The following is a 20,712-nucleotide window of genomic DNA, read 5'->3' on the forward strand; positions in this document are numbered from 1 at the left end:
AGAAAGGAAATAATGAACAGGAACTTTGCTAGCAAGCAGGTGCTAAACTCAACTGCAATTAACTTTGTGGGGGATTCCGGGGGTGGAATATTGCATAAGCCATCAAGACTCAGTAGTTTGTGTCACTCGTTTTAATGAATGCTTTTTATCTAATGGAGGGTTCCAGTTAGGCAGGGAAGACAGAAGGGAAAGTCCACGGGGAAATAATCATGAAGTAAAAAACAAAAGGTAGAAAATCAGCAGGGGTTTAAGTCATCATGTGTGGTTGGGTGAATAGAACAGTTCCAAACAAACTCTCATATGTTGTAAACAGCAGCAAACTTGGGATTCAAAGCCTATATCTAAAAGCAGTCCTGGGCAAACAATGTCAATTAACATAAAATAAGAGCTTCAGGATAATAATGAAAGCAATCAGCTTATCAACTCTCCTGAATGCTCACCTAGTATGAGAGCAAAATAGCCCTAAATCCCCTTTAAATTGTCAGATTCAAGGCTTCTGGGATTTTAGGTAATTTCTGCATTTCCCAAATATTTCCCATGCTTCTGGGAACCAACATCAAGGGCAAAGCAAAGACTTTTCTCATTAAAGGACTAAAGAAATCATTGGACATGGGAAGGGGAGGACAAGTTAATGTCCCTGACCACAGTTTTTATCATTGTTCAGTCATTTTTCAGTAATAACCTGACTCTTTTGTGACCCCATTTGGGATTTTCTTGGCAAAGATACTGGAACAGTTTGCCATTTCCTTTTCCAGATCATTTTACAAATGAGGAAACTGAGGTGAACAGGATTAAGTGATTTGCCTAGGTCCAAAATAAAGAAATAAATGATTAAGGTCATATTTGAATTTAGAAACATGAATTTTCCTGACTCCAGGCCTGGTATTCATTGTGCCACCTAGATGCTTCAGGCAACCAAAACTAGAGAGACATTTAATTCCTCTTTATTCTGAGCCACCATTCATTCATTCCCAGAACTCTCCTCTTCCTAGATCATAATAGACTCAAAATTAGCCTGCAAGAATTTACAATCTTATTCCCTTCCACCTCCCACCATCCTTAAAAATAATTTCGAATATCAGAAGATTTTCTTCTTCTTACCTGAAGGGAGTAAGAGACTGAGAGGCCCACCAACCCAGGGCTGAGGCTATGCCGGGAGATGACAGAAAACAAAGCTGCAAAGAGAACTATGCAATTTCCCACACACTCTAGTCGGACCGCCAGCCACCTGCAAAGCCACACATATAAGCACAAGTCAGCCCCAGGTTAAGATCCACCAAAGTAAATTCACAGAGTGGGAATCCTAAGGAACTCCAAAACACCCTTTATTCCTGAAAAACTCTTTCAGTCTCTTGGCCTGAAACAGGATGGCTTAGGAACAAGAGATGAAGACAAAATTAAATTTTGACTTATCCAGTATCATCAGGAAATGAGATTAATTTTCCAGATAACTATTTTTTTGTTGATGCAATTGGGGTTAAGTGACTTGCCCAGGATCACACAGCTAGGAAGTGTTAAGTGTCTGAAGCCAGATTTGAACTCAGGTCCGCCTGACTTCAGGGCTGGTGCTCTATCCACTGCACCACCTAGCTGCCCCAATAATTTTTTAAAAAGTTTTTATTATTTCTTTCTTCCACAAAAATAAGTCATTTTCTACAATTTAAAAGTCCATTTCTTTTGAGATAAATAGGCTTCATCTTCCACCCCCTTGGAATCGTGGTTTATTATTCTATTTATCAAAGTTTTGAAGTCTTTCAAAGTTGTTTTTCTTTATGATGTCATTGTATCAATTGTTCTCTTTACTTCTGCTCACTTTTATGCTGTGCAGTTCATAAAAATCTTATCAGCTTCTTCTGATCCTGCCCATTAATACTATTCCATTACAATCATAACCTATCATTTGTTTAGGCATTCCCCTAACAAAAAGCTACCCTCTTAGTTTTGCTACTATAAAAAGAACTGCTACAAATATTTTAATACCTGTAAGTCCCTTTCCTTTTTCTTTAGGATGTGATTCTTTTAACAGTGGAATTGCTGGATCAAAGGGTAATATGCACAGCTTAGTGACTTTTTGGACACAGTTCCAAAATGCTTGCCAGAATGGCTGGACCAATGAATTAATTTGCCTATCGCCTTTCCAACATTTATCATTTTCCTTTTTTTAAATCTTTGCCAAGTCAGTTTCTATGTCCTGGAATCTGAGGGCTGCTTTAATTTATATTTCACTAATTATTAGTAATTTGGAACATTTTTCCAACTGGTTGATAGTTTGGATTTCTTTGTTTGAAAACTTGCTCATGGCTTTTGATTATTTATTGAGGAATTGCTCTTAATCTCATAAATTTTACTGAGTTTCATATTTGTATAACATATATAAGTATATGTACTTATATTATATTATTATATTATATCTATATATGTGTATACTTATAAAGCAGATTAGATAACTATCAAAAAATTGTTGCAAAGATTTTTCCCCCCAAGTACCTTGTTTCCCTTCTAATTTTAAATTGCTTTTTTGTGCTGTTTTTCATTTTATATAATTAAAACTATCCATTTAATCTTTTATGATCTAATCTTTCCCTTGGTAGTGACAAATCCTTGCCATCCCAAGGCAAGGTATCCATCCATACCTTTCTAATACATATCAACTCAAAATGATCATTTGAATAACGAAAGGAAACACACTTCCTGTAGGTAGAGACATAGGAGCTTATGGCTTGGGGAATGCTAATGGCTGGGAATTAGCTGTCAGATTTTCAGTTCTTTTGCATTGATTATTATATAAGGGTAACACACTGAAAAGCATTGTCATGAAAAAACTTTTTGAAGTTGTCAACAAAACTAATTAAAATGTGTCATATCTTCCTGGTTTTTTAAGTGAAGCAACCAGTATATAATTTTACCTTACCTTGATGACTCAGAGGCATTATTATGAACATCAATTATTGTAGTGTTTCTTAATATGACAATACCCTCAGGGATTAATGAAGCTGTTTGTCTCTCTACTAAGTGGCCTGCTGCTGTGCTTTAAACTTCCTCTAACATCAATGTAATGATAAACCATAAAGTTGAAATATGACTCACCTCCAGATTGAGAGGTGATAAATTTAGAAAGAGATACATTTTTGGATGTGCCCAATGTGGAAATTTATTTTGCAAGATATATGTTGAAGAATTTTTTTTGTCTTTTAAAAAACTTGTTCAATGGGGGTAAGATATTAGAAGACAAAGATTAATTTTAAAAACTTATCAGTTGAAAAGTCTTTAAAAATAAATAAGTAAATAACCCATAACAAATTGCATGCCTTCTCAATGACACAAAGGAGAAGGAAGAAGGAAGGAATTTGGAACTCAAAATTTTTTTAAAAGTGTTAAGAATTTTTTACAGGTAATTGGAAAAAAGTCACGAATAAATAAGTTAATTAATTAGCAATAGGAAAAAAAAAGAAATGTCTATGTCTCTTTCCTTCTTAATTACTGCCACTGGTACCATCATATTTTATGCATAAATGTCTGGGAGATATAAAAAATTTATAGATGGCAAAAAGCCTTTATAGTTTACTTGAAAGGAAAGCATTAAACCACCTCTAGTTCATCAGTAGAAATACTGAAATAATGTCTCCGTGAGCACCTAGGGATGGGTTTATGTTTTCCCAACAAGTATATCATTTGGATGCTTTTTTTAATCTACTTCTGGACTCATGACTATGTTGATTGTCAAAGGTCTTAACTACAAAATAAATGAGATGTTATTATCTCACTAAAGGTTTCCAAAAACCCCAATGTCATCTCCCACTGATTCCGATGGAAGATAAGATAGTCCCTCATAAAAGAAAAATGCTGGATCCTAGAGAATACTAGCATACCTGTTGGCCACAATGCTGGGGTAATAGGCTTTCTGATTCTCATCCACTTTCAGGTCACTCTGATGGATGAAACGTTGTTGTTCTTCAAAGGCACGGATGATGCTGACACCCAGAAGAGTTTCATTGAAGTGTGAGTACACTGGGGATCGGCTGACTGATTCCAGGCGCTTCAGCTGACGTGAAGAGGCCACATAAAACCTCTGGAGAAGAATGTCAATAAAATTACTCTTTTTTTATATGAATCCATTGAAATTCTTCCCCTGAAAATGGAGGGAGGCCACTAAGGTTCCATCAAACTCTAATTTTATTAAGTACTGTCCAATTCAACTAAGGTATTAAAAGCTCATAGGACCAAGCAACCCCAAAGATTGTCAAGGCAAGCATAGTCTTAACTACCTACTTCAGATTTGAGGCTAAATTTTGATCTTAACATAAATCCAATGTTTTATAAGGTCTCTAAGATTTCCAATTACTTCAGGCAATTGAATATTTTTAAAAATATCTCTGCATTAAGTGTATACAGTAGACATTCTTTTTCAGGAATTCTAAAAGTTTGAGGGTTTTGCTGAAATGAATATACCTGTTGCCATGCATGTGTGTGTGTGTGTGTGTGTGTGTGTGTACATACAAAAGGATTATCTCATCTATCTTACTCCCCAAATTCCTAAGCGACTAGTAGCTTTTTTTTTTTTTTTTTTTAGGATTCAAATGAATAAAACTACTTCCTGTTATTTTATTTCCCCCATACACAATTTTCTTCCTCCTTAAAGCTAGGGAGCTCTGTACTATCCTATGTATGGGATAGGAAATGGAAAGTTTAAGCCTTGTTATGTCTTGTTTTTGGATAATGCTGTATACTTTCTAAAGCATTTTCTGTGATGTTTTCATCTGATCCTCATAGAAAAATCCCTATCATAAGCAGAGATGTCAAACTGGCAGCCACAAAATTCCTGATTGGCGCCCAAACCAGATTAAAATACAATTGGCAAATGTTCAACAAAATAAATTAAAATACGACAAAACATAAATAATGTTAATTTTTTAAGTTAACATGAGGCCCATGGGGACTCATTTATTTTTGAGTTTCACAGCACTGGTCACATGTCAAGACAATGATCCCTGAATACAAAGGATGAAGTGGAGCTTTATCTGATTTTGCCACACAGCTCAGCTTACATTACAACTCCAGTTCCACTCTAAAGTTCACACAACACGACTCAAAAAAACGGAGGGAGGCCACTGAGGTTCCATCAAAATCTCACACAACACACACAAACACAACACAAATTTTGTGCTACTTACCTGTACAAAGAAATAAATGAGCCCAAGGGGTGGGATGATAATGGCAGCAATGGGCGTGGCCAACAATATGATTATACAGGCACCAATGACATTGAACAGGGATCCCATGAACATTTTGATGATCTGAGGAATCATTGAGTCCACTGTATCCATTTCCTTGGAGAATCTATTCACAAGATTCCCACTGGGTGTTCGTTCAAAGAAGCTCATGGGGGACCGGAGGACATTGTGGAGGAGATCCAGATGCAGGCGACGGGAAGCAAAGATGCCCCCAATGGATACTGCCATTGAGTAGCCAAACACAGAGATACCTAGAATACACCACATCATCAATCAGGAGATCAGCCCAGCAAAGGACAGAGATCACCTACACCTGTTCGTACGTGATTTACATGTTTACATGTTGTATCCCAAATCAGACTGTAACGTTCTCCTGGAGAACAGGGTCTATCTTTTGCTTGGTAGAAGCCAGAAAAGATATAGTAATATCAAGATCTGTTGCTTGGTAGGCTAACAATGTTTCACTAGGTCTTAGATTCCCTCAGATGTCAATTAGAATCCCTTAAAGAGTTTGAGAAATAACTCAAGAATGAACTTCACATTTAAAAATAAAGGGAAAAATAAAACAAAAACTATTTCCTTATATTCATGTTATGTATATAGAAACTATAAACTTAAATAATGACTCTTGTAACCTACATACACTGATTTTGTGGGAAGAGAGTACTTTCTATGAGGGCTAGTGAACTGAATGCCAGTCAGGAAAATCCAAGATCAAATGCAGATACTTTCTAGATGTATGACCCTAGGCAAATCACTTAACCCTGTGTATATCTTAGTTCCTTATCTCTAAAATAAACTGCAGAAGGAAATGGCAAAGCACTCCAGTCTTTGCCAAGAAAGCTTCAAATAAGGTAATAAAGAATCAGATACAGTGAAATGACTAAATAACAACAGCAAATTATGTATGAAATATACCATCTGAAGCCCTTAACTTCCCTAATTCTATAAAGACATCTATATACAAAAAGGGATTTGGGAGTTTAGTTACAAGTTTAGTTTTAAAATATGAAAAACAAAACTTTTTGGTATGAAAAATGCAGAGCCCTTTTCTTTTCCTCAACCTTACAATACTGGCTTCAAAAGGATAACAAGGTAAAAGGTAAAACCTTCTAGCTCAGGGGTATAGGATCTCTGCAGGCTCACCTTGAGAAATGCCCAGTGCTCCATATACGCTCAGCCGGACATTCGTGTGCTGCTGTGTCCCATTGATCACAGGATCATCAGTCCATAAGCTGAGCCAGTAGTTGGAAGCCAAGGCGGCTACATGGTTACATATAAAAAGGAAGATGCTCAGAAAAGAGATAAAAAGTCCAATAGCTTTCATATAATCCCAGTACACTGACAGCTTTACCTAAAACACAATGAAGAAAAATTATTTTTCAAAATTAAAAGACAGCCAAAACCCATATAACCCTAGCAGGCATCTAAGAACAAAGTCACAGTTTCCATAACTAGGTTCTGGAGTGGGAGCAAATCCCTTCTTGCCTCCACTGTCACTGTTTCTCTCAAGTAGAACATTCCATTCTATCTCTTCTACTTATCTCAATCTTGTCCAGTCTCCAAAGCTTAGTTTTTATCTGAGCCTCACTCAGGAACCTTCCCTTATTACCCCAGTCCTCAATGGTCTCCTAGGCAGAATTCTGACAGCATGCAGAGTCTCTGGCCTAGCATAGAGCATAAATTACATTGTTGTTTCCTATCTGCTAATCTTTTCTCTTCAACTAGATAAAGGGTAGAAACCAAGTTTTATGTCACTTTTACAGTGCCTAGTGCAATGGTGAATTTTCAATAAGATGTCAAAGGCAGTTGCTGCTTGACTGACCAATCTAGTTTTATAGCACTGGCATTACTTCCAGTCATTTAGAAAAAGCTTCTATTTCCTTATACTTTGCTTTGGGTCAGCACACTGTGCTATCTTTCCTAAGAATCAAACAATCAACAGTCTCCACATGCCTTTATTATATTAGTACATAAAGCCTAAGCAAGTATACAGGGACTCAGGAGGGAGTTACTGTAATCTAAGTTAGACATTTTAGTCTCTTATCTCTGTCTCATGTCCAAGTGATCCTTCTTTGGAAAATGAGGTATGAAAATAAGAGAAACAGATAACTCAACAGTATATTTATAATCCTCAATTATTCTTATTCTTTGAGCAGACATAGAAGTTAAAAAAAAACAGCAGGAAAGAAATGGTAATTGTTTGGTGTTACTATCTAAGAAGGTTTTGCGCTAGAAGGAAGCACAAGGGAAAGCAAAGGAAAAGGCTACTGAGCAAGAGAAAAGAGAAAAATTGGCTCATCTTCCCAAAGTTATTGGAAGATAGCTTGAGATGAAAGGAATGGCAATCTGGAGGTCAGTTGCCCAACAACAAATGTCATGGGGTAAAGAAAGGTAGCTACAATGCTGAAATAGATCCCAAACTTCTTCCCTTAAAATCTTTCATCTCTTCATTTTCTACTCAACCATCCTTGGGTACTATCTTTCACAGTATGAAACCACCAACACATTGTGGACAAGGCTTTCTCACAATCTTTACCAACAGACAGACATCCCTAGTTCACATTTAGAGAGTGAGTTATTCTCTGCTGTTATACAAATAAAATAACGTTATATAATAACATATATTATACTATGTAGTAAATATAATAATATATGATAACAATGTTATATAAATAAAATGTTAATAACAATAATAACATATACTATAATAAATGTATAATATAGTTTATAATATGATAAAATATGATAAAAATGTTATATAAATAAAATAATGTTATATAAACATTATTCCTATTTTACAAGATGAGGAAACTGAGATTTGGAAGCAAAGGGAATTGCCTGTTGTCACCACTGGTTAGTGAGGTTATGGTAAAGGAAGGATCTGATCCCAGGTTTTCTGACTTAAGTCCACTATTCTTTTGACTAAAAGGTTAGCAGCTGATTGATAAGCAAAGGGTAGATGGGGCAAGAATGCTTGAATTTTACCTGCCCAGTCTTGGCTTTATCAGCTTCTACCAGCTTCCAGACATCCTTCTCTGCTTCAGATTTCTGCATGTCAGCTGTGCTGTTGTGTTTCCCAGGCTCTGTGCTATAGGAAGAGGAATTACTGATCTGTCTAGAGAAAACAAACAAAAAGAAAAGTTCAAATCTTTGTAGTTACAGATGAGGTCTGACCCCTGAGACCTATAGTATGTGAGCACATACTAGAAATCTCCCTGAAAGCAAGAAGAGTCACACTGTAAGCCTTATGGTTCTAGGATCCAAAAGAGCAAAGTGTGAGCAGAGAGAAAACTTGGACAAGGAGAATTAGTTTAAGTGGCTGGAATATTGCCCCAAGAGTAGAGATACTGATTCTGGTCCAGTTCTGCCACTATACCTGAGTCTTGGATTTCTCAGAAAATTAATCCCTCCTTTATTAGAACTCCTATGGAATATGTTTTTAAATTTTAATAGTATTTTATTTTTCCAAATACATTCAAAGACAATTTTCAACATTCAATTTTGCAAACCCTTGTGTTCCAAATATTTTTCCCTTTCCTTCCTTCCCCTCCTCTTCCCATGACAGCAAGCAATCCAATCTAGTTTAAACATGTGCAATCAATCTAAATATATTTCTATATTTACCATGTTGCAGGGAAAAAACAAGCAAACAAATAATAGTAACCCAAAAAAAAGGTGAAAATATTGTGCTTTCTTTGTTCAAGATTCAGTCTCCATAGTTCTCTCTCTGGATGCAGATGGCACTTTCTGTCACAAATCTACTGGAATATGGCATATGTTTTAATACAATCCCATCTAACAAGTATTTATTAAGTACACATATGCACAAAGACAAAAATGACAAAAACAGCAAATTTTGTCTGCCCTCAAAGAGCTTACATTCTGCTGGGACTAAGTAAGGCTCTGAGCCTGGCCATATGGGGACGATCCCATATTTCTAACTCCAGCACAATGCCTGGCACACAGTAAGTGCTATATAAATGTTGTTTTGCAGTTATCATGTCTCTCCCAGTAACGCATGGTCATGATGTGTTTCCTTATACATTAACAGCTTCTAAGTAAATAAACAATTTGATCTATGAAACAGATATGCCTCGTTCTCCTTCTCAAGACCAGTATGAGGCTAGTGATCTCACATCCATCATAATTGCTTCAATTTCTTCTGGGGGAGTCGGCAGAGAATTGTGAGGTTACCCTCCAAAAATTCAATAAAGAGAAAAAATATTATCACTGAGCGACTAAGAAGCAGCTGGAACCTGCAGAACCTGGAGATAATGTGCACCATATAAAATGGGAGCTCCTAAAGGCAGGGATGGTTACATTTCTGTCGTGCATCCCCAGGCCTAGCAGACCTGGGAACATAGCTGGCTTGTTGGTGGGGCTTGGGGAAAAGAAGACATGTGAAAACAGTCCCCTGAACTTAAATTCCAGGGAGACAAAATGAATGTATATAGGCTGTATTTTTTTTTTTTTTGTATTTGTGGAAATACAAGGGAAATAGTGCCCAAATTGTTTGGGGATCCCTGGAGTGAACTGGACCCCAGTTCACACCCTCTTACCACCAAACCTGAGAGACTAAAAAACCAGAGTAAGGCCTGCAAAAACCAACATTTCCTCACTAAAAAAGTGGAAATCCTCTCAGTCATGGGAAGCTTCACAAAGTTAGCTGGGGTTACAGTTCCAAGTCTACTTCCTCTACTTGTGCTCTGATCTAGCACTATCCCTGACCTCACTTTCACCTTCAAAATGTCCTGCTATCCTTATCATAATTATGTTACATTATTTATTATATTAGACTCATAACTCTTTCCAGTCTGATATTTAGACTTATTTAGACGATTAATTCCTTGAAGACAGACACCATCATGCCTGTTCTTTATTAAACAGCTGAACTCCTAGAATTATGACAGGCTTTCTGCATGCCCTCCCTCTAAAATTCCCAGTAACTGAGGGATGGAGGTGTAACCCCTGAAGGAAAAGGTTCCTCAACATATGACTGAATGTGTAGAAGTCCTTTTCAGCTGAGTGATTATCAGGAAAGTGCCTGAATGTGTTCAAAACAACCATGTTCTTCCCATGTTATCATTTTTTTTTGTTCCCTAAAATAAAGCAATTCCTAGTAGTCCCCGTTCATGTCATATACCAACCTCCAGTGAAGCTGTGATCTGGTGCTCTCACTGCAATAACTAAAAGCAAGCATCCTAAGCTTGTTCTCAAGGCCCTCCAAAGGCAGGAGGAACAGTATTGTTTCAAATTTCACAACTCAAGACAAATGTCCACAAATCCATGCCATGTAGGAAAGCTTAGTGTCAAGAAGGATGAATTTATTGCAAAAATATAGAGTCTATAAGACCCACAATTTTGGCAGGAAAAGACTGTGGTTGTTTCAGCTTGAACCTCAAAGATGGGTGAATTTATAAAGTTATATAAGAGGCAGATAAAATAAAAATGACAAGGAAAGCTAGTCCTTCCACTGCCTGGGGCCAACCAAAGGACTTTTTTGGTAGCTTAAGCAATGAGAGTAACAATATGCTCCTCCTCTTTCAAGTCAGTCAGAAAAAAGGCAGAGAAACTCCAGGGAAATTTATGAATTCACACACACACACACACACACACACACACACACACACACCTCTTTAGCTGCTTCTCTGATGTTTCAGTTATCAGCACTCCATTCTCCATCTGCTTTACTTCTTTCACAGCTGGACCATTGGTACCTGGTAACCCAAAGAGGAGAGGCAAGTTGAATAGGTTTAATGGGCCTTTTAAGTACTGCAAAGGTCCCTGCGATGGGTCTACACATATTTCAGAGGGGATCCCAAAAATCTTTAATATGGTTTCAGTTATTAAAAGCTTAAAACTGAACAGATTTTGGGAACATTCTATATAATGCTTTAGATAAATAGTGTCAAACTCAAATAGAAAACAAATCCCTGCGGGTCACATAACTGATTTTAAAAATCACAAAATTAACATTACCTAAACTGTAATGTATTTTTATTTATTTTATTAAATGTTTATCAATGACATTTTAATACAGTCCAGACCTCCATAAGGAGTTGTTTAGCCCCTCTGCTTTAGATATGGTATGACCCCTCTGCTTTAGATAATCCTTAAGAAAGGCTACTAGGTAGTTCAGGGGATGGAGCACCAACCCTGGAGACAGAATGAAAAGAGTTCAAATGCAGCCTCAGACACTTATTAGCTATGTGACCCTGGTCAAGTTACTTAATTCCAACTGCTCCCTCTCCCCTCCAAAAAAGAAAACCCATTAAGAAGGGTACAAAGGGGTAGGGGATCCTGCTATTTAAGTGAACCCTTTTGTAAAGCAAATAGCTGATACAGAACAAGAATTTTTGCCTAAGAATTGAGGCACCTGGGTCTGAATCTGACATTCAGTTGTTCTTAGGTTTTAGCCACATCTGTTTTATTTTTAAAAAATGATAGAGGGGGAGCTAAGATAGAGCATCAGCCCTGAAGTCGGGAGGATCTGAGTTCAAGTCTGGCCTCAGACGCTTAACACATCCTAGCTGTGTGACCCTGGGCAAGTCACTTAACCCCAATTGCCTCAGGGAAAAAAATGATAGAAAAATACAGGAGACAGAGTAGTGATATTAGAGTCAGGAGGAACTAGATCTCATTCCCACCTCTGACACATAGTGAAGGTGTGACCCTGAACCAATCACTTACCTTGTCAGTGATCCAGGAAACTCTCTAAGCCTCTAAGCCTGCAGAGCAGGTGCTGAATCTATACAGGCAAAGAGACTTTCACTACTGAGTGTCCTTTAAATCAATTAAATCATGGGTTTTTTTTTTTTTTTTTTTTAAGTTTATGGGGGATTTACATGTGAAAGGAACTTAAGGGATCACCTAATCCAATGCCCAAATTTTAAAACTGGGGAAACCAAGATTCAGAAATATGAAGTGATTTACCTGAAGGTCATATAAGTAATAATAAAAATATCTGCTTCACAGGATTGTTGTAAATTCTATGAAAAGTATATTATTATTATCAGTTGTCTCTGCTGAATGGTTGAGTAGTCCCAAGGTACTCAATATGGTTTATCCTTCTGAAAAATCAGATCTCAAACACAGGGTTTGCTTGTTGTGGGTATTGCCTATACAAGAAACAAGTTACACCCTCATTCCACCCATTGGGAGCTTCCCTATTCAAGTAAGGAAGAGATAGATCAGATAAACTCTTGTCTGTAGGTTGGAGACCCCCTCCCCCCCCCAAGGTAAATCTTTCTGCAAAAGAAGGCATATTGCCTTAGGACAGCCATAGGTAGTTTCCCTAGCTGTGACACAAAGGAAACATCAAGATCCAAGTCCATTTCTTAAGAGAAAGTGTGACTATTTTAAAGATGCTTTGCTAATAGCAAAAAGTTCCGAGCATTAGAATAGGTGAAATGGTCCTCTGATGGCCAATGGGAGAGCCTTTGGGATACCTGCTCTATTAGGGAAAAAATGCTGACCTGATGTAGTTGGGAGCCAATAAGATGAACAGAACAAGAGGTACATTTCTCTTCAAGCAGACATTCCTGCTTTACATTCTCCTTTCAATACCCATCCCTTTAGTCAATCAATCAACAAATGTTTATTAAGCACCTACAATGTACCCATGCACTGTAGGAGGTCCTAGAGATAAAAATCCTACAATGAGATAGACAGTTTCTGCCCAAAGACAGTTCTTACATTCCACTGGTCCTATTAACAACATATATTTTATCTAGTAAGGGCTAGAGGAAAACTAATTTGCTAGAGATCTTCATTTTCAAATAATCAAATGCCACAGTACAAAGAAAAATAACTAAAAGAATAATCAAAAATGAATGTTGTGAAATTATAAAGAATGAGTATAGTCCCAAGAAAGAAATATGAGAAGATATCTCCTCACAACTCTACAAAGACAGGGGATCCATGAGTATGAAATACTGCATAGATTGTCAGATTTTTTTTTTTCAATGTACTAATTTAATTTTGCTGATTTCTTTGAAATTTGCTTATAAAAATTCTTTGTAATATAAGATGGATTTCTGGGAAGGTAGAGAGAAGAAGATTAATAGGAAAATTTAGGTAATATGAAAATAAAAGATAACCGTAAAATTTTTGTAAAAAAAAACAACAACAACAACAACAAATCTCCTCAAGACTGAAATAAGTTCCCTACTTATAATACACATCAAATACCAAACGGCAGGAATTATGTACTTTATGGTGACAATTAAGTCATATTCAGGGAACCAGAGAAAGATTCTTGCAAACAGACTGTCTCTGAATAAAGGTCCAAAGAGTTTTTGGTTGCTGTTCTGACCCTTCAGAAGAAATGTATACAAGAGGTTCAGAAGAGAGTTACTTTAATCTGATCCTTACATAAAACCCATAAGTTCAAAGACAGTCTAGTACATATCTCTATTTGAAGGAGGCTATATAATTAAACCTTCTCTTATCTACTTACCTCAAAAATTTCATCTAAAACTACCTTCCCCTAAATAGGGGAATTAGCTTCTCCACTTCTTAGGAATTAGCTAATGTTTGGAGTGGGAATTTTAACAAAGTAGCCTGGATCAAATAGGGTCCTATTGGCCCTAAAAACAAAAATATTAGTAGAAAGTTCTTATTTCAAGGCAAAATATTATTACTTCTTTATCATCATAATAGGGAATGCATTTAGATTTATTATTATTATTTTAAGATGAAGAGAACAGGAGCTTAGAAACTAATTGAAATTCTTGTCACAGTCATGCAACTCACAAAAGCTATTCTACTGCCTTGTACCTACAAGCACTATAGCCAGGTGAAAGCCAAGCAACACCAACCTTCCTCCTCTGCCATGACCTTCTTGCCTAGAGTTGGGAAAACCAAGAGTTATAGAAAGTTAAGTTAAAAAGTCATTTTAAAAATGTCCTTGTCTGCTTTTTTGTTTGCTTGTTTGAAGAAAAACTACAGCAAAAGAGAGCAGACCTGCGTTGGAAAACAGAGAAGAAATCACTCCCCTTTTTTCCCTTGCCCAAGAGCAGGCTCAAAGAATAAGCAAATTGGAGCCAGGAGTGTCCTCACCTACTTAGCCAAGGAGAAAAGTTTCCTGGCCCAGTGTTGGAGAAGCAGGGCTAACTTCTCAGTCCAAGAGTCGGAAGATGTGGGAGGGGAAGTTACATAATCTGAATGATGGAAAGATTTCCTAAGCAATACTGGATTTTGGGGGAGGGATGGGAATCACAAAAGAGCCCAAAGGCTGGAGAAAATCGTGGGAGCAGGTAAACCACAGTACAGGAAGAACAAAAAGACTTAGATTTTGCCCTCTTTCGCTTCGTTTATTATCTGGCCAGTGCAAGGCTGATGAGAAAGAGGGTTGCTGAGTATATTTACTTCTAAGGGAAGTCTTAAGTTTTTTGGAATATTATTAAGAGTATGAAGGATATTAGAACACTTGTGGAAAGGTGGAACTTCCTGGAAAAGGAAGAGGGATCAGGGGTGGGGGTGTGGGGAAGGAAAATGGAAGGAAAGGGAGAGGAAGGAAGAGAAGGGAAGGTACCAATTATTTAAGGTAACCATAAATCCCTATGTACTTTCTGCATTTTCTGTGGAATGGAATAAAGAATGACTACACCTCACCTAACAAAATAATATAAAGAAATGTCGTTGGAAGGGCAGCTAGATGGCACATCTAGAACACAGTATCTGAAGTGAGGAGGACCTGAGTTGAAATCCGGCCTCACACACTACTTTCTAGCTGTGCGACCCTGGGCAAGTCACTTCACTCCAATTGCATCAGCAAAAAAAAAGAAAAATGCAGTTGGGTAAAGTCAAGAGTAACTGAAAGTGATTAAAAGAAGTGCAAATGCCTCAGTTTCCCCTTCCCCATGCTATCCTATAAGAAGCATTGGATAATACATACATATATATATATATATATATATATATACCATAATTGTTTGAGACCCTCCAGTAGGACTTGATGTGGAGGGAAGAATACTAAATTTTGAGTCAGAGGACCTGACATCAAGTCCTAGCTATGCCACTTTCCATGAGAACTGTCTCAACCTGTGTCCCTTTTTGCATAACAGGGGTAATGACACTTACATACATATCTATGTCACCAGGTTCTTGAGAGAAAAACAACAATGAAACAGTTTTTTAAAAAAGAAAATTTTTGTTTATATATATAAAATATAGATATATACACATTTATATTGTTTATATAATTGAGAAGAAAATAAAAATTAAATGCAAAAAAGTCTTTTTCAGTTAGCCAACAAAATATTATTACTAATTCAAGTATATTAGTGCTAGAGATTGGCTGAATCTGAGTCCTCAGTCCTCCTTAGAAAAACCCTATATTGCCTCCAGAAATGAAAGAAAAAGGCATTACTGGTCTCTGAGCTGGGAAGATGCAGAGTTGGTGCTAGCCAAGTACAATGGATAGCTTGTTGGGGCTTGGAATCAAAAGAACCTTAATTCAAATCCAGCCTCAAACATTTATTAGTGTAGTTAGCCCTAGGACAGTCACTTAATCTGTTAGTTTTTCTCAATTCCTCATCTGTAAAATGAGCTGGAAAAGGAAATGGCAAACTATTTTTTTTTGCCAAGAAAATCCCAAATGGGGTCACAAAGAGTTGAACAGGACTGAAAAAAATAAAAAATAAAAAACAATTGACTGAATAGTTTCGATTGTTCAATTTAAATGATATGAAGAAAAAAAATGGAATGGCATCCTCGATGAATAACTGCCAAAGTTATTGGTGGCTCAGAAGAAAATAAGCCAAAGCTTAGATGGTTCTGGATTCCAGGACTGTTTTCACATGTCACTATACTCAATCATCCTAATCTATATGTGGCCACTGGACCCAGAGGGCTCTGGAGGGGAAAGTGAGGCAGGTGACCCTATACAGCCCTCTCACTTGAAGACAACTTACTTGTATGTTATGGCATCACCTCTCTGATGTCATGATCTTTTTCCAGAACAAAGAGCAAACAATAACTGGATCCAAGCTATACAGATTATGTTGACACAGAGCAATACAAAAGCAATGGAAAAAATATAGATGTAATTTGTACAGATTACAAAGAGGACCGTTGTATATGAATATAATGAAATACTTTTGAGACTGTACAAAATAATGATAGTTTCAGAGAAACCTGATACAGAAAGAAATTAGCAGAACCAGGAAATCAATTTAGACAACCATTACAACATTGTAAAGACAAACAGCCCTAATCTAAAGACAGAGAACTCTGATCAGTGTAACAACCAGTTACAGTGCCAGAAGATCAATGAGGGGGAAAAAAAAACTACCTACTTCCTGACAAAGAGGTGAAGCATTTAGGATGCAGAATGAGGTGTGATATTTGGAAATGGTCAGATCTGTTTTGTTTGGCTCTACATATCTGTTACAAGAGCTTGGATTTTTTTTTTTTTTTCATGAGGAAGGGGCAGGTAAGAGGGAAACAAATGCTCCCTGATTAAAAAAAAAAAGAAAAGAAACAAACAAAAACTTTTTTCAAAGGGGAAGTTTTTAAAATTCTTTTCTTGATCTTGGAAATCAGCAGCTAGTTTAAACTGCTGAGGATAGTTTACAAGAGGATAAGCAATTTCAAGATTACTTGCTGAGAGATCTAAGGTGTGTCAATTGGTTGCTTACAAAGGAAGAATGTGGTTTCATGTACTATCTTTAAAAAAATGAAACAATCAGATCAGGTAGCCTTTGCTATTATCTCTTGGGGTGGGGGAAAAGAGGAAGGGAGGCAGTTAGGTGGCACAATGGACAGAGACCAGATCTGGAATCAGAAAGACCTGATTTTGAATCCACTCTCATATATTAATGAGCTATGTGACCCTGAGCAGATCACTTAACCCTGTTTGCCTCAGTTTCCTCATCTATAAAATAGAGTGGAATAGGAAATGGAGAATCATGCCACTATCTTTGTCAAGAAAACCCCAAAAGGAGTCACAAAGAATTAGACATAACTGAAATAAATGAACAACAATCATCCCCCTGAGACTAAAGAGATAGAGAACCACAATGTGAGCCCCAGAAAAATCTAAAGTGCAAAGATAAAACAAAACAAATTGCTACTTACTTCTCAGAGTGAACACAGTGCCTGAGAATAATTGGAAATTGTGATTTAAAAGATCACAGTGTCAGTTTTGCTACTAAAATTATAGGTACTATGATAAATGAATGTTAGCACAGAGCAATACAAAAAGAGATGGAAAAAAATATTCCCTAAACTTTAATCTTGCCTGACAGGGAGAGAAAAGGAAAGAAGGGGCTGAGCTTTTTGGAATTAAATGTAAGGCATCAATAATGAAAGAGTAAATAATGACTCTTCCTAAAAGTCACTCTAAGTTGTCTTTCTTCTAAGATCAGACACAAAAAGACAACCACAAATATATCCATGTCAACCCAGAGCTGCCTCTTCTGCTTTGTACTGCTTCAAGAATACCAAAAGCTTCTCCATTTCTGTCTTTTACTTCTAAGTCTTAGATTCTAGACTAAGAGAAACAAGAAAATACTAATTCTCAGTTGTTGGCTGCCAGGACATATGTATTAAGAGAAGACCATCTAAGTCTTTTTCTGTACTCATCTGGAAGAAAGGAAAGGCCATGAGCTTGGTGAGAACATTTCTGTATTCAAGTAGTGATAAACTCAGGCCACACTTGTAAATAAAAGTCAGAACCTAGAATAGCCCCTGACAAGAAGAGTCTAGGACTGGAAGAGAATAGGTACTTCAAGGTAGCAAGCATCTCTTCTCACCCTGTCCTTACCTCCATCTTCCACGTTCTGTTCAGTATTCGAATAAGTTCGGAGAAACTCTGCAAATGCTCCATCTCGATCCAGCAGCTCCTGGTATGAGCCCATCTCAGAGATCTTACCATTACTCATCACAATGATCACATCCACCTGGGACAGGTAGCTGACCCCGTGAGTTACCAATATGCGGGTCTAAAAACACAAACACAAAAATTTGACTAAACCCCATCAGACACCGACAACCATCTATTCCCAGAATATGGTTGATTATAAACTCCCTATGGCATAACAGACCAAACAAGAAAGTGGCTATTGGGGTCAGTGTCTGCCAGAAGATACTCTGAAATATAAAGCTAAGCAGGAAGGAAACCATATTTCCCTATTTTCCAGGAAGTCACTGATGATTTCTGGGCTCCAAATTCTTGGCCTACAGGTCTCCTCACAGAAAAAAATCAATCTATATGACTTACTGAGGTATAGGCATGGAAATTTGCCTCTGAGGACTCACCACCATTTTTGCTTACATTAGAAGAAAAAGCATCCTTTAGCCAGTCAAAATGAATGAATCAATCCTTATGGTGATAAAGAATCTGAGAATTTTATTAAACAATCTAGAGTTGGACAAAACTATCTCAGGGAGACTTACAAAGGAATGACTCAAAGCAAAATGATTAAAACCACACTCAAAAAGAAATGGAAAGCTAAGAAGTCTTAAAGGGAACACATTCAAAAAAGGTGGGGTGGGAGAAAAATGACAAATATTTCCCCTTTTCCAACTCTTACTTCCTGTCTCTGACCCACAATGCATAAGTTCTATGGTCTATCTAAAAGCAATGGTCATTCTGTCTACATTGCTATCCTTGACTGCAAAACCCACCCTCTTTAATACCTTGTTTTTTAGCATCCCCTGAGGGCCAATCACTTTTTCAAATATGTGTTTTCCCACATGGGCATCCACTGCAGAGAGGGGATCATCAAAGAGGTACACATCTGAATCACAGTAAACTGCCCGTGCCAGGCTCACTCGTTGCTTCTGACCACCAGACAGATTTACACCCTAGAAAAATAGATTAAAAACATTTTAAGCCAAGCTGTGTGAATTTCTTAAGAAAAACAGTGAGCTTGATAATAACAGGAAAAATCAGAAGGAACCACAGACAATCAGGACAGCTTCAAAAATTACATGCTGAATTTGTTATCCCAAAAAAGAAAAGCAAACTATTCTTAATGAAGACTCACAGTTTCATATTCAATTCTCTTCTGTTCTACTGTGTTATATGGGAATGTTCATTTTATTTGGTATTTAAGTTCAGGATTAAAAAAAAAAATCTCCCTTGACCCACAAGAAAAAAGAAACACAGTGAGCCGCAACAAATTCATGAATGGTAGGGAGGTTCTGAATGTCCATTCATTCATCCTGATGGAAGACAACAGTAGCATGGGTGACCCCAAATTCTAGATAATCTAAAAATCATTAGTTTTATAGTGCTAATAATAATAACTAGCATTTCTATAATGCTTTCAAATTTATAGATGAGGAAACCAAGGCAGACAGAAATTAAGTGACTCACCCAGGATCACATACCTAATAACTGTCCAAAGCTATATTTGAATTCAGGCCTCCCTAACTCCAGGTCCAGGGTACCAAACTGCTTTATGATGTTAGTTTTGGTTTGAAGGGGCTTAGGAGAGAGAGGAAGCACCAGTAGATTTACTCTTTTGTTTTATTTAATATTAAAGCAAGTTTGCAATCCCTGAGCATGAGAGCCTGGAAAAAGTCTTGAGTCAGCTGTGCTGTGATTTATTTGGTCTCGAGCTTCATTTCAATAATTGAGAGTTTCAGGCACAGGTCATCCAGAGGGCCCCTGATTTTATATAAGGAATTTGACTGGTTTTCAAATCTATTAAGCAAGCTATTCACCTGACTCAAATGCTGCTACATTCCCAGTCTGTGACAGATGAGGGCTACCCCAAGGCATTGCTTTAAAAAAAATAAAAATAAAAAAAAAAGGCTACTGTCACCTCTTCTAAGAACAATTCCTCACACCTCTATAGCACTTTAAAGTACCTTCACATGTGTTCATTGAATTCACACAATAATCAAATGGCTGAGTGGATAAAGCAAAGGATAGATAAAGAAACTGAGGTCTAAGGAGAATGTGATTGGTCCAAGTCATCCTGTCCTTACTAAGTACTCTGCATTTCTGGGGCTAGTAGTGCTAGGATAATTATCAATCTCATATTATAGAGGAAGGCACCAGAGGTCAGAGGGGTTAAATAGCTTATCGAAGGCCACTGGGCCAAGTAAATAGCAGAGGTGAGAGCCCAAACCCACATCTAACTTCCAGTCCAGCTGGTTACTTTGTTGTCTCTCATAGGACTTATCCCTAGATGCTTAGGACAGAATCTCTTTCTGGAAAGGGTTAAAGGCAACATTTTACCAACCTTTTCTCCAATCTCTGTCCGGTCTCCACTGGGCAAGATTTCCAAGTCTGGGAGTAATGCACAGGATTCAATCACAGCCTTGTAGAACCGCTCTTGGAGCGGCCGGCCAAATAGGACGTTTTCCCTAAGAGAAGCATTCTGGATCCAAGCCTGCTGGGGGACGTAAGCCACAGAACCCTATATAAGGTAAGAGGGAAAGAATGAGAAAGGGAAAAGACAGGAGATAAAACACACACCATTACTATCAAACATCTGTACAGTTTTGTATTCTAAAAAAA

The 20,712-nt window shown here is 37.3% G+C and overlaps 1 protein-coding gene across 1 annotated transcript in view; it reads right to left on the bottom strand.

Moving 5' to 3' along the window:
- The window catches only part of ABCC1 (ATP binding cassette subfamily C member 1), a 149,313-nt gene that overhangs the window by 14,310 nt on the left and 114,291 nt on the right, over positions 1-20,712 (bottom strand). Inside the window, exons 17-25 of the mRNA XM_031944179.1 lie at positions 20,435-20,611; positions 18,879-19,046; positions 18,004-18,181; positions 10,867-10,951; positions 8,220-8,349; positions 6,378-6,585; positions 5,172-5,482; positions 3,870-4,069; positions 1,102-1,228 (exon numbers count right to left, since the gene is read on the bottom strand). Coding sequence (XP_031800039.1) covers positions 1,102-1,228; positions 3,870-4,069; positions 5,172-5,482; positions 6,378-6,585; positions 8,220-8,349; positions 10,867-10,951; positions 18,004-18,181; positions 18,879-19,046; positions 20,435-20,611 — 1,584 coding nt within the window. The remainder of the gene's footprint in view (positions 1-1,101; positions 1,229-3,869; positions 4,070-5,171; positions 5,483-6,377; positions 6,586-8,219; positions 8,350-10,866; positions 10,952-18,003; positions 18,182-18,878; positions 19,047-20,434; positions 20,612-20,712) is intronic.

Source organism: Sarcophilus harrisii, chromosome 1 (genome assembly GCF_902635505.1).
Source record: "Sarcophilus harrisii chromosome 1, mSarHar1.11, whole genome shotgun sequence".
Classification (NCBI taxonomy): Eukaryota; Metazoa; Chordata; class Mammalia; order Dasyuromorphia; family Dasyuridae; genus Sarcophilus; species Sarcophilus harrisii.